The sequence below is a fragment of the Lissotriton vulgaris genome, unplaced genomic scaffold (assembly GCF_964263255.1).
Source record: "Lissotriton vulgaris unplaced genomic scaffold, aLisVul1.2 SCAFFOLD_1018, whole genome shotgun sequence".
Classification (NCBI taxonomy): domain Eukaryota; kingdom Metazoa; phylum Chordata; class Amphibia; order Caudata; family Salamandridae; genus Lissotriton; species Lissotriton vulgaris.
This window is the reverse complement of record NW_028246283.1, coordinates 226,923-240,295: the sequence shown is the minus strand read 5'-3', so window position 1 is coordinate 240,295 and position 13,373 is coordinate 226,923. Positions and strand designations below refer to the sequence as shown.

General features: G+C 48.3%; 1 protein-coding gene across 1 annotated transcript in view; it reads right to left on the bottom strand.

Moving 5' to 3' along the window:
• The window catches only part of LOC147666006 (laminin subunit beta-1-like), a gene marked incomplete at its 5' end in the record, with an annotated part of 280,699 nt that overhangs the window by 46,550 nt on the left and 220,776 nt on the right, over window positions 1–13,373 (bottom strand). The window contains one exon of the mRNA XM_086949328.1: window positions 3,000–3,207. Coding sequence (XP_086805454.1) covers window positions 3,000–3,207 — 208 coding nt within the window. The remainder of the gene's footprint in view (window positions 1–2,999; window positions 3,208–13,373) is intronic.

Here is a 13,373-nt window from a genome sequence, read left to right as displayed (position 1 = left end):
TGCGACATTAGATGTGCACCCTGGAAGTGCCTATGTGTGGGTGCCATCTTCAGATTCTTATTTCCACCATTGGGTCTGTAAGCATGACGGAGCAGCTCAGAATAATTTCTTCAAAACAGTGCAAAACATTGAAGTTCCTACCACCAGGAAGCACAATGCTCAAAGGACGGAGAAGGGGGGCCTTCTTGACCCAGACAGGGACCCTGCCGGTGAGCACCACGAGGTCAGAGAATGCAGAGGCATGCAGAACACCCCCTTTAAATTTTGTCACAACTGCTTTCACAAGTTCTCATGGGAGGTCCCTCTGTGTGGAATTCAACTTGTACCTACCGAAGGACTACAGTGCCAACGACTGCATGGTCTAAGCAGAATTCGAACCGAAAACCTTGACAACAAGACTTAAACAGTGACTGATGCACCACGCCATGGCCACGCCCAGAGGACACAGAAGTCACTCAAGGACCTAGGCCTCTCCAGTGAGGATGAGAAGGAAAATTCTAAGGAGGACGAGCCAGCAGAAGGTGGAGAGTCAGAGACCAAAGAGAAGGTCATTAACAATGAAGGATCCAGGCTGTAAGGAGAGCGACTAGAGATGCTGAGAAGACTATGCGACAGGAGATAACCAAGACGCCATATAAATATTGGTGTTGTTGTTTCCTATGATCACCAAACTCCCATCACCTGGACAGCTGCATCAGTATGAGGATTCAGGTACTATTGCTTTCGTTAGCTGTCACGCATGGACACATGGCTCTAACAGAAACAGTACACAAACAGAGAAGGGACTGGCTAGATCTGTTGCCCCACTGTCACGATCCAGCTCCACAAAACTCTGTATGGAAGGAATGGAAGGGAACTTATAAAGCGCATTAAGCCAAGGCATGAAATCGCTAGAATGCAAAAGAAAGGAGCACTGGCTAAATCCAAGAGAACTGCCATTATGGGAAAGAAACGAGTAATTTTTTCAATTGCTTCAGAAAGGCTGCAAAATAATCCAGACTCAGTATTAGTGGATAGAGGGTACCACAATTTGGCAGCAGCTACAGAAAAGGAGTGTCAGCTCCATCTAGCTTTCTGCAAGCTTGGAATAGTTATCTTCCTAAGGGTAGATTACCTGAAATGTTTATTTGGGGTGTACCAATGAAAAGCGGTTCTCAGAGGTACAGACCCTTGTGTTCTCGAAGGCACAGACGCTTGCTAGTATAAAGCCTGAAATACTATGCAGAGCGCCTTGGATGTCACACACTTCCTAACAGGAAGCCAGTGAAGGGAGTGTGCATCCCCCCTCACTGAAAGTTGTTTGGAAACATTCAGAACCAGGCAGGTGGGCGCATTCCGAATGACGTGCAGTCTGTTAAGCGAGGACACATTAATGTTTAAAATATAAGAGTTACCATAATCAAGGCTTGATGTTATTCAAGCAATAACTACTGCTATTCTGAGCTCTGCCGGAATCAGTAGGAAAACCTTTTTAAGCATTTTGATGACATAAAAACAGAAGCTTACGATTCTATTGACGAGTGTGTCAAAGGTGAGGAAGCTATCAAAAATGACACCTATGTTTTTGGCTGAGGCCACTGGAGTAGGTAATGGGCCACATGTCTCAGGCCACCACATACAGATTGCTGTGCTCCAAAAACCGGATCTCTGTCTTATCTGCATTTACTTTCAGACAATTCTCCTTCATCCAGGTACCGACACTGACCATGCAGAGTTTAATCTTGTCCACTATCTCAGGCAAATCCTCAGTTAAGGATTTATTTTTCACTACTTTCTTTTATAATTCTTGTAGTTATATATTTTAAATTTCGTGTGCAAAGATTTGTACTTCCTAGGTTTTGGATCTAAACGGTAGCAAAATTTGAGTTTATTGGTTCAAACTTTGGGAGACACAAATAAATAGTGATTCATTTGAGCCGCAGGTTGCAAGTGGGACCTACTGGCACTTCATTTCAGGGACCAACACTTATTTTTCCTCGCCATACTGATTCAGAGCAAGGAAAAGAAAGACACAGAAGAGGGGAATAAGGAGAGAGGAAGATCAAGAAAAACAGTGAGAAGGGTAAAAAAGCAGGATGAAAAAATCTGTGAGAGTAAGAGACAGGGTGTGTCCACATCTACCTTTGACTGTGAGGGCTTCTGAGAAAAGCATTGGGTGTGTATACACACACACATATATGATATAGGATCATCCAACAATTCACAGACAAATCATCCGGCACTCTAAGGTCGGATTCAACTCATTGTCATTATTAATACGAGTTCACATCAACGCGTTTCAGGAGTCAAGCTCCCTTGCTCACGAGAATATATATATATATATATATATATATATATATATATATATATATATATATATATATATATATATATATATATATACACATATATTTTTAACTTTAGATTTTTTTAACCTCCTGCTGCCCATGCAAGAGCTTGTCTGGGAAAACACCTGGCATAAGAGCAAATATACCCATCGGCTTAGTTCGCACCACAAGAATGACATTCATTCAGTTCTGTTTTTTCAGAAATCAACTTGTACACTCGTAATTGCTATGGGGACACTGAAAATAAAAGGTCCCAGCACGCCTCGTTATTTTGGCTGAGAATCCAGGATTGATTGAAAGTCACCCCTGTGGCAAGAACCGAGTTGACTGCTTTCAGCAATCTCTAAGAAAAACTACAATTACAGGCACAATATAGATGTTTTGGATTCACTGTTTTGTCTAAGATAACATCATTATTAGGGTGGTAGCAATGAAGAAGGCCAATGTCTACCCCCAAATTTTTTGTAAGAAAGTTCTTAGAAAAGGTTAATTCAACAGGAACAAAGCCAGGGGAGTTTCCTTTTAAAGATAACAAAAGAGATTGTGTAACCTTTCAGGGAACATATTATTCTTCACCCCAGAGCTTCCAACATTTGGTCTGTTTAAAATACACATTAACATTTCTGAGTAAACGTTATTATTGAGCATGTTCAATAACGCACAGTTCATTACCTAGCTTGTTTTGCCTCCGTCAAAAGTAACTCTGCTTTTTCTATGTCTCCCGCACTTTGTTGTAGGATGATCTCAACATCAGAGAGGCTTTCGACGCGAACACGGATATCATCCGTCAGAGTCTGTAGCTGCTCGGGCGTACTCGGCATCTTCATCGAAAGCACCTCATTGGCCACCGCTTCAATGCTATCAAGATCTGCACCGTCCTCTGTTGAGATGAAGCAATAACAAGCTGATGGAGGACTCAGTAATGTACCAACTGACACTAGAAAGCCACCCTTATAGGTATCAGGAAAGATTCACAAGTCAATCAATATTTGTCAATTTACCCAGTAGCAGCATCCTCTCACTGAAATCACATCAAAGTTATGTATGACCCAGTGAAGGAATCCACCCACTGTCACTTTAACTCACATGACTCCATATGTTCTGTCTCATATACAAGTTTGCATGCCTGCAGAAGCTACTTACCTGTAGAACTATTTCTACAGCTTCATGACTGAATGGCATGCAAGGATTGTGATCTAGAGGCATGGAATGGAGTCACCTTCACAAAACTAAAAGTGAGTGTGACTCTGAAATCACCTTTGATGATAAGGATGGTATTGCATCAGTTTATTCATGACATTAGGATCAACATTAGTGGTGCGACGTGCCCACTGACTGTGCTACCACTTACAAGACGATGCTATCCACAAATAGTACCAAATTCAATTCCTTAAATCGCCGCCGAGAAACCCACGAAGATATTTTCACTTCGGGCTCACCAAAGAGGTGAGACCAATTTGATTTTTGAATGAGGGTGTAGTCCCTAGCTTTTTCCTGTGTTCAGTAAGAGATGACAGATACTTAGATTGGTAAATTGGAACACAGCAAACAGAGAAAGTTAAACAAAGTGTGCATTACGTCACATTCTTCTGTTGAGGATGGTTACTCCAATGCCCCACAATGGACTCTTCAATTTCAGCATGTGACACTTCTGGCAGCAGGCTTCCTGCTTCAGGGAGCATTTCCATACCCTAAGGAATTGAGTTAAACTTCCCAAACGACATAACTTCAGTTCCAAGCTGGAATAAGTAAACATGACCCAATCCTGCTGATCAATTTCTTTGATAATAAGTCTAGCATGCAGATGCACTAATAACAGAATCTTTTGTGATAACAGTGCACCAGTGTGAGAAAGTGCCATCTTTCTTGCCTTGGTATGCCCCCACTTTTTTCTGAACTGCTGATGTACTTTGACTGAGTGTGCACTGGGTCCCTACCAACCAGGTACCCAGGGCCTGTGTGTTCCTTCCCTAAAACTATGCTGAAACAAAATACCCAATTGACATCTCTGGCCACCTGTCAGCCCCTAGTAAATGGTACCCTAGGTACCCAGGGCATGGTGACCAGAGAAGACCCCTGAGGGCTGCAGCATTGATTGTGCCACCCTCAGGGGCCCTGTACCCTGGCACTCCACACTGCCCTTGCAGGCTGAGTGCCTAAGTCCAGAACTAAAACAAGAGTCGACATGGCACATATCCCTGTGTGCCATGCCCACAGAACCCACTGCCCTGGCATACTTCAGTCACCCCTCTAGCTGGGTGCCCTATGCCAGAGGTGAGGGCACAGGTGCATGAGCCCTGTGTCCCTACAGTACCCAGGGCCATTCCTGGGCACTGTAAGTGCAGTGATGCCATTTAAGAGTATATGGTGCTGGGAGCTTGTCATTACGAACTCCACAGCACCATAATGGCTACACTGAAGTCTGGCAAGTTTGGTACCAAACTTCTCAGCACATTAAACCCACACTGATGCCAGTGTGAGATTTAATGTAACATGCACGAGAGAGCATCTTGGAGATACCCTCCAAAACCCGAACCTACAATCCACGTCTGGGCTGAGTGGCTGCAGAGGCTGCCACACAGCAGACACGTTCCTGGACCCCTGGGTGGAGAGCCCCGCTCTCCTGGGTCTGCAACAAAGCACATCCTGGGCGAGGTGCTATGTCTCCTCCCCCAGGATGGACAGGGGGAAGCTTCAAAGGTATACCACCTCTGAGAGCTTCCCTAGTCCATTTGCTGTACCCAACCACCAGCCCCCCACCAGTTCTACCCCCACTCTGGCGGGAAGACTGGCAGGTAAAGCTACGTCCAGGAAGGGGGGGTGTGCCAACCTGTGCCAACTCCACCCCTCAGGTGGAAGAGGCGAGGGGAAGCACGACCCCTGCTCTGGCCATCTTGTAGATGGGGAGTCCTGCCCAATCCCAGCTAGGCTCCTGCCCCCCTCCCACAGGAGAGGAGCAGGCTAGGGAGTGTACTCACCCCAGGACAGGGACCCATTGTTCCCTGCCCTTGCCCTACCTGTAACGCCCCTAAATTTAGTATTTAGGGGCTCCCTGAACCTTCCTTCCTCAGATCCCGATACCAAAAAGAAGAAAGAAGATCAAGAAGAAGATCCGCCGCGCAGCTGACAACAACAGGACAACAACTACTGACTTGGCCCCAGCCCTACCGGCCTGTTGATCCTGGAACCTGCTCCTGCCTAATCCCGGCGACCTCCGCGGGCAGCAACCTTGAGACACCCAGAGAACCTGCCTACCTTGAACCTCTCGAAGATTGGGACTCTCTATAGCAGAGGCTTTGCTGCAACAACCCACCTGGTGCCAGCCAGGAAGCTCCGGACCAGCCCACTCTGCACCAGCCGAGCCTGGACCGGGCCAACCCGAACCAAGAGCACGAGGACGTCCCCCCTGGTGACTGGGACCCGAAGTCCAGTGCCAAACAGACCCTCCTCGAAGAACCAGCCGACGCCTGCAGACTCAGAACCAGGCCCCCCCCAACCGCGACCAGCTGAGGGTAAGCTTTTCCGATGCCCAAAGACACCCCTGCACTCGACACCCAAAGACACCCCTGCACCCGGTGCCCCGCGGCCCCCTTTCCCCAATGTTATCCTCATTTGATAACATTGAGCGCCCGATGGCTCAAAAGCACCCTGCACCCTGCACCCAGCCGCCCGAGTGCCGCTGGCTGTGACCTCTTTCTCCTATCCTACTTCCCTCCTTGCCCTGAGCAAGCGACCAGGAGCCCAGCTCCCAGAACCGCATGGCCTGCTAGCCAGCAGCCCCCAACCGAAGGCCCCCTTTCCCTCATTGGATATCATTGGGCCTACCTACCTCTGCACCCGGCCGCCCCTGTGCCGCTGGGACTGAACTAACTGTACTTACCTGACCCTGGAAGACCCCTGAGTCTATGCCCAGAACCTTAACTTCACCAACCAAGTACTCACCTGGAAACCGGTAACTCACTTACCTGCCATTGGATAACATTGACCCATTTTGACTCGAAATTTTTTGAAGTGTGAAGTTTTGAAAACTGAAAATATTCCTATAAAATCAGCCAAAGTCTGAATTCCGAAGTATTCACCTGTGATCAGGGGAGAAGCCAGTACTGTACCTTTCAGCCCAGTACTGAACGGCAAAAGTAATCCCTAGCAGGTTTACTAGTAATCTGTATTTTCTCCATAGGAACCCATTGTCTGCTTTCTATGAACTTTCTTCAAAGTGTCTACTTTTGAAAACTGCAAATATTCTTTAAAAATTGTACAAAATACTGAAACGCAATTACCTACCCGTTTTGAGTTAAGCCCCCAGTGCCGGCCCTAGGAGACTAGTGCTGGGTTACAAAAGTAACGCAATCGTACTTTACCTGCAACCTGAATTTCCTCCCATTGAATAACATTGGCAGATTTACCTTCAAAAGTTTCTAAGTGTGAACTTTTAAAACAGCTTCATATTCCTGAAAATTCCTCAAAGTAACTAAAACGTTTTTGCTAATCTGGTTTCAGCTTAGACCCCTGGACTGATTCTTAGATCTAGTCCTGGAACAACCAAAGTAATCCATAGAGTAATCGACTGTACTTATTGATGAACAACCCATTGCTTACTGTTTATACTGTAACTATTGTATGCACAACCTTTATTGCTTCCTTGCAAAGTAACTTCATGAGAATACTTATATCGAGAAAGGATATTTTTATAACTGTTGGTTCTAAAAATAAAACAACTATATCTTTGGATATACAAACAATTGGCCTGGAGTTCAGTCCTAGAGTGTGAAACCTTTTGCTGAATGAGTGTGCACAACAAATGCTTTACACTGTCCTTTGGTACTGCCTTACTGCTCGACCAAGCTACCACTTTGGAGAGTAAGGTCAGTTCTGACTTTAACCTCAGTTATACCTCTGGGGTTGGTGGAGTCTATACACCCTGTACTTCCTTCTAGTCCAGTATATATATGGAGCCACTTTCTCACAACCCGCCTACAGGTAATACCTGGCCCTCTTCTCTTAAGATATACGTGTGGTACTGTGGTTTTGGGGAAAAAAGCAAAGGCATAGACTGACCTATTTATTACAAAGGAATTCCTGGGTGATCTTCCTTGCTGGATGGAGGAGACTAGTTTTTGCATGACATAAACCAATCTATTTCCGCATTGTTCAACTAGAATCCGTGTTGTCTACTGGTTTTGGTGAGCCCCTAATCTGAATTTGTGACAGTTTACTGGGAAATGTGCAGCCATTAGTGATATCTTCCTTCCACGAGTGCATGCTTTTAATATAAACAGAAACATTTGTTTCCGTACACCTCAAATTAACCCTTTAGGAAGCTGGCTTTCTATGCAGTGCACACCAATGAGGTAAACTATGCGGAAAGTCCAGACAAACCTTATTGGTTTACAGGGCACATATTGATAATCCCAAATGCTCTCTTTGTGGTAGTGTGGGCAAGATGTTTAGGCTTATCAGAGGGCAGTGTTAAGCATTTGTTGTACCCACAGGGTCAATAAATGAGACACACTCGAAGAAACTCGAGACCAATTTAGCAAAATAACAGATTTTTATATAACGTAGACACCAAGATCACCAGAATCATGCAAGCACTTCAGACATTATAGATATTTACAGGTAAAACAGTAGAAAATCATAGCTGTCAGATTTGAGAAATAAGCCTCGAATGCGGGATTGTTGTCCTGTGGGAGAAACTTTCACCGCATAGATATACTTACAGACGATTCTCAGGGTTACTCTCCTGAACTCAAGGTTCTTAGGGCAAAGGTCTGCAGAACTACCAGCAGTTTGGATCGACCTGCCCTGGTGTGTCCAGATGCAAAGGTGCTGGTCACGATGGTAGCCTCAAATGCTACCTGTTAAATTTATGGTGAAACCAGTAGCAAGAAAAAGGCTGCACGTGGGGACTTTGGGAACAAGTCTGGCAGAACCCGAAGGGGGGAGAGGCTCAGCTCTTGAGGATCTCTTGAGCACAGGGACACCGTTGAGTTTACGTGGGGGGGGGGGCGGGGGGGGGGGGCGTGCAGAGGTGTTTTTTCCGGCGGGTCGCTGCTGTTAGAGGCTCTCACTTTGTGTTGGAGACCTAGAGAGGGAAGAAAGCAAAAGTGCAGGGCCACTCTCGGTGACGGGCTCAGAGACCCAGACATCCCTCGTCATCAGATAGGTGTTGGCTTCTGTGGTGCCTGGACTGGACAGGCAAAAAAGCCTTGGTAATTGCTACGACTACCCTGGGTAATGGTGCAGGGAGGCTTAGGGAAGGCTCAGCATCTCAAGATTTAGTGAAGCGACGGGGCTGCCCACCTAGACTCCGGTGATCTCTTGGCAAATTGCTTCCTCGGTGGACCCAGGGGTTCAACAAAGTGGTGAACCGGGCCAGCGCAGTCGGTGCCTGCAGATGCAGGGCAATGGCTCCTCCACCCCAAAAGAGATATTAGCTGTTTTTTTTTTATATAATTTTATTTTTGATTCACAGGGCGACAGTACATAATGTGACATCGTTGACTAAGCTATACATATATCTTCTGGTATCAGTGTACATTTCTCACCCTCACGGCACACGGTTTGAATGTGTCAATATTCCTTCACATTAGTACAAACGACACACATTATGCAGCATTACCTTAGTCATTACTCTTTCAGCCCGGTAGTTTACATGTATATCGGTATTATAGGCACCTTAGCTTTCCACTGATGTTTTACAGTCTTGTGTGCAATTCTCAGGTTCCTGGCCCTGTACTTTCCCTCCCTTCGCATGTCTCTTCTCCAGTGCCTGACAATTGGTCTTCCGTCTGTTGTTGCAAGTAGTCCATGAGCGGTTGCCAAAAGTCTTTTGGCCTAGAAGCCTGTGGCAATTCCTCTTCGTATGCTCCCAGAGTCTCTTTACAATATACCACATCAGATATCCAGTCCTTAAATCGGGGCGGGCGTTTACCGCCCCACCTGATGGCTACACGCCTTATGCTAGTAGGAGCACCACTGCCAGCAGTTTGCGCCGTCTAATCGTTTTAAGCCTATAAGCACCCAGTAGGCATGTTAATGGCCTGTTTGGGATTGACTCTGCTAACATATGTGTCAGTGCTCCCACCACCTCCTGCCAGTACGTTTCCAATATGGGGCAAGCCCATGCCACATGGAGGAAGTCAGCCCTAGGGGCAGCACACCTCTTACATATGTATCTGAAATGTATAATGCGTAAGTTGCAATTTGGTGTGAGTAGATGTAGCTGTGCACAGCTGTATGTCCATTCTTCCTCAGAGATAGGGGACCCAATTGCCTCCTCCCACCGTGTCCTCGCTCTGTCTGGGTCTGTATGTTGTTCATTTTGGGATGCCGTGTATAATCTCGTCACTAGTGCCACCCGTGTCGGTGCAGTAAGCAGAATCTGCAGTGCCTGTAATGTCATTGGCTCGGTCGGAAAATCTTTATAGAAGTCCCTCATTGCTGCCCTCAGTCTAAAATATGCTAAACTTTTCATCGGTGTTTGGTGCGTGCACAGTGATGGGTTCTGGTAGGATATGAATGTATTCTGCGGAATAACTCACCCATTGTTGTAAATCCCATCTTTCCGATAATGTTCCTCATGTTTTGTTCTTGTGTGACCAACAGTTTGGGGTGATGCGCCAATGGTACCGCCGGTGCATAAATTGGTAGTTTCCATGCTCTTGTTGCTAGAGTATGCCAGGCTCGCGATGTACACTTGGCAGGGTGGATAATGTCATTAGGATACACCCCTACCGGGTCCGATAAATATTGTGTTAGTTTATTCGGGTGGACACTATCTGTTTCCACCGTTATGTGCGGGATGTGTGAGTGAGGCTGCGTCCAGTAATGTGCATGGTGTGCTTGTGCACAATAATAGTATAGATGCAAATCTGGGGCAGCGAAGCGAAGCCCCCTTTATGACATGGTTGTGCGAGGACCTTCCAGCTTACCCTGGGCTGTTTCCCGACCCACGTGAGTCTTTGTAGTAGTGTGCGCAATTTAGTGAAAAAACCTGTGGAAGCCAAATAGGTATATTCCAGAACAGGTACAATAGTCGAGGTAGTACTACCATTTTTTGAAGAGCAATTCGATACGCCATTGACAGTGGCAATTTGATCCACTTTTTAATTTGCTCCTCCAATTTGTTGATGGCTACCCCGTAGTTTGCTCTGACCACCGTCTCCGGGTCGCGGTGCACCCAGACTCCTAGATATTTTACCGGTTCGGTGCTCCACTTCAATGGGTAATCCATATGTGGTTCCGGAGTCACTGACGTTAGGGGGATCACCACAGATTTGTCCCAGTTTATTGCTGAGGCCTGAGTATTGTTCAAATTTTATATATTCTCTAATTAGTGGGTTTAGGTTCGTGCCCAGATATCTAGAGTACAGGACCATTTCGTCCGCATATAGTGATATGCTCACAGGCCGGCGATTAAACTGAGGTGCAGTTTCTGGATGATTCTGCCGTATTTTACAGGCTAGCGGTTCTAGCGTGAGTGCGAACAATATGGGCGACAGTGGGCACCCCTGTCTTGTACCTCGGCTTATCTCAAATGGTCGTGAGGTATGGCCATTAATTCGTACTCTATCCCTGGATGCGTCATAGAGTAATGCAATCCACTTCAGAAAGGCGGGTGGGAATCCCATCCTTTAGAGGACGGTCATCATGAAGTCCCATTCTACTGAATCGAAGGCCTTCGCCGCATCAAGTAGTGCGGCTGCCGCCGGCAACTCTGGGTTTAGGCTGTGATATATTGTGAATATAGTGCGAATATTGTGGGTTGTAGATAAGCCTGGGCGTAGTTCGCGTAGCCGCACTCCGCGGAGCTACGCGAAGATGCACTTGCACTCCGCGAACTACGCATAACTCCGCGAACATGCGTAGTAGCTTGCTTGACCCGTTCGCGAGCCGTTTTTCGTCTTCGGGAGCGCCGTGGAACTCTGGAACCTGCTCGACACCACATCTCCAGACGTCGCCTTCCTCACGGAAACATGGATGAATGCCTCCTCAGCGCCCGACATCGCCGTCGCAATCTCGGACGGATACAAGATCACCCGGAGAGACCGCGTCAACCAGACAGGAGGAGGCATCGCCATCGTCCACAAGAACACCATCCGCATCAGGACCAACTCAGACGACACCCTCACAGCCGCCGAACATCTTCACTTCCAGATACACACTGACCCCAAGACCACACTCAGAGGCACCCTCATCTACAGACCCCCAGGACCTCGCACACAATTCAGCGAAGACATCGCAGACCTCATCAGCCAGCACACCCTCGCCTCCGCTGACTACATCCTCCTAAGGGACCTCAACTTCCACCTGGAGAACAACAACGACAACAACAGCACCACCCTGCTGGACAACCTCGCCAACCACGGACTCAAGCAACTGGGGAACACCCCCACCCACTACGTCGGACACACGCTTGACCCAGTCTTCTCCTCCAGCAAGTACATCTCCTTCAGCCACTCCACCGGACTCCACTGGACAGGCCACAGCTGCGTCCACTTCAGCTTCAGAAAGACCACGACTCACCACCACCTGCAACAGGTTCCCAGCAGGAGCTGGAACAAGATCACCACCGACCAGCTCACCACTTCACTGAGCCAGAACCCTCCCGCCAGGTCAACGGACCCCAACCAAACAGCCAACAACCTCACACAGTGGATCACCAACTGCGCTGACGACCTTGCACTTCTGAAAAACCATCCCAGCAGGCCCGGAAGCAAGAAAGCCTCCTGTTTCAACGACGACCTCAAGAACTCCAAGAACTGCCATACCCTCGAGAAAGCCTGGTGAAAAAACCTAACTACAGACAACATGACCGCCCTCAAGCACGCCACCCGCTAACACCACAGCTGATCCACACCACCAAGAAGACAGCATTCAAGGAACGTCTCGACAACAACGCACACAACAGCAAGGAACTCTTCAGCATCGTCAAAGAGCTCTCCAACCCCAGCGCCGGAAACAACGACATCACTCCCTCGCAAGACCACCGAACCGACATCCCCCATGACCACCCTCCGCGACTGGACCCCGGTCAGCACCGAAGACACCATCCACACGATGAACACCATCCACTCCGGATCACCAACCGACCCATGCCCCCACCACGTCTTCAACAAGGCCGACTCCGTCATCGCACCCCAACTCCGGGACATCATCAACTGCTCCTTCAGCACCGCCACCTTCCCAGAGAGCTGGAAGCATGCCGGACTCAGCGCCCTCTTGAAGAAACCATCAGCGGACCCCGCCGACCTCAAGAACTACCGCCCCATCTCGCTCCTCCCCTTTCCTGCCAAAGTCATCGAGAAGACCGTCAACAGACAGCTTGCTGCCTTCCTCGAGACGAACTGATCCCTCGACCACTCGCAGTCCAGCATCCGCGCCCACCACAGCACCGAGACTGCCCTCATAGCAGCCACTGACGAAATCCGAGCCCTGCTCGACAACGGGGAAACAGCGGCCCTCATCCTCCTGGACCTCTCCGAAGCATTCGATACTGTCTGCCACCGCACCCTAGTGCAGCGCCTCAGCAACATCGGAATACAAGAGAAGGCACTGGAGTGCATCATCTCGTTCCTCACCGGAAGAACCCAGAGAGTCCGTCTCCCCCATACAGATCCAAGGCCACCGAAGTCATCTGCGGCGTACCACAAGGATCATCACTCAGCCCCACCCTCTTCAACGTCTACATGAGCCCACTCGCAGCCATCGTACGCCAACACAACCTCAACATCATCTCCTACGCCGACGACACCCAGCTGATCCTCTCCCTCACCAATGACACAGCCACCGCCAGAACCAACCTACACGAAGGGATGAAAGACGTAACCGAGTGGATGAGGAACAGCCGCCTGAAACTGAACTCAGACAAGACGGAACGGAAGTCCTCATCCTTGGATCATCACCCTCCGCCTGGGACGACTCCTGGTGGCCCCCTGCCCTGGGCAGCGCACCGAAACCAACGGACCACGCACGCAACCTGGGCTTCATCCTGGTCTCCTCCCTCTCGATGACCAGACAAGTCAACGCCATCTCATCATCATG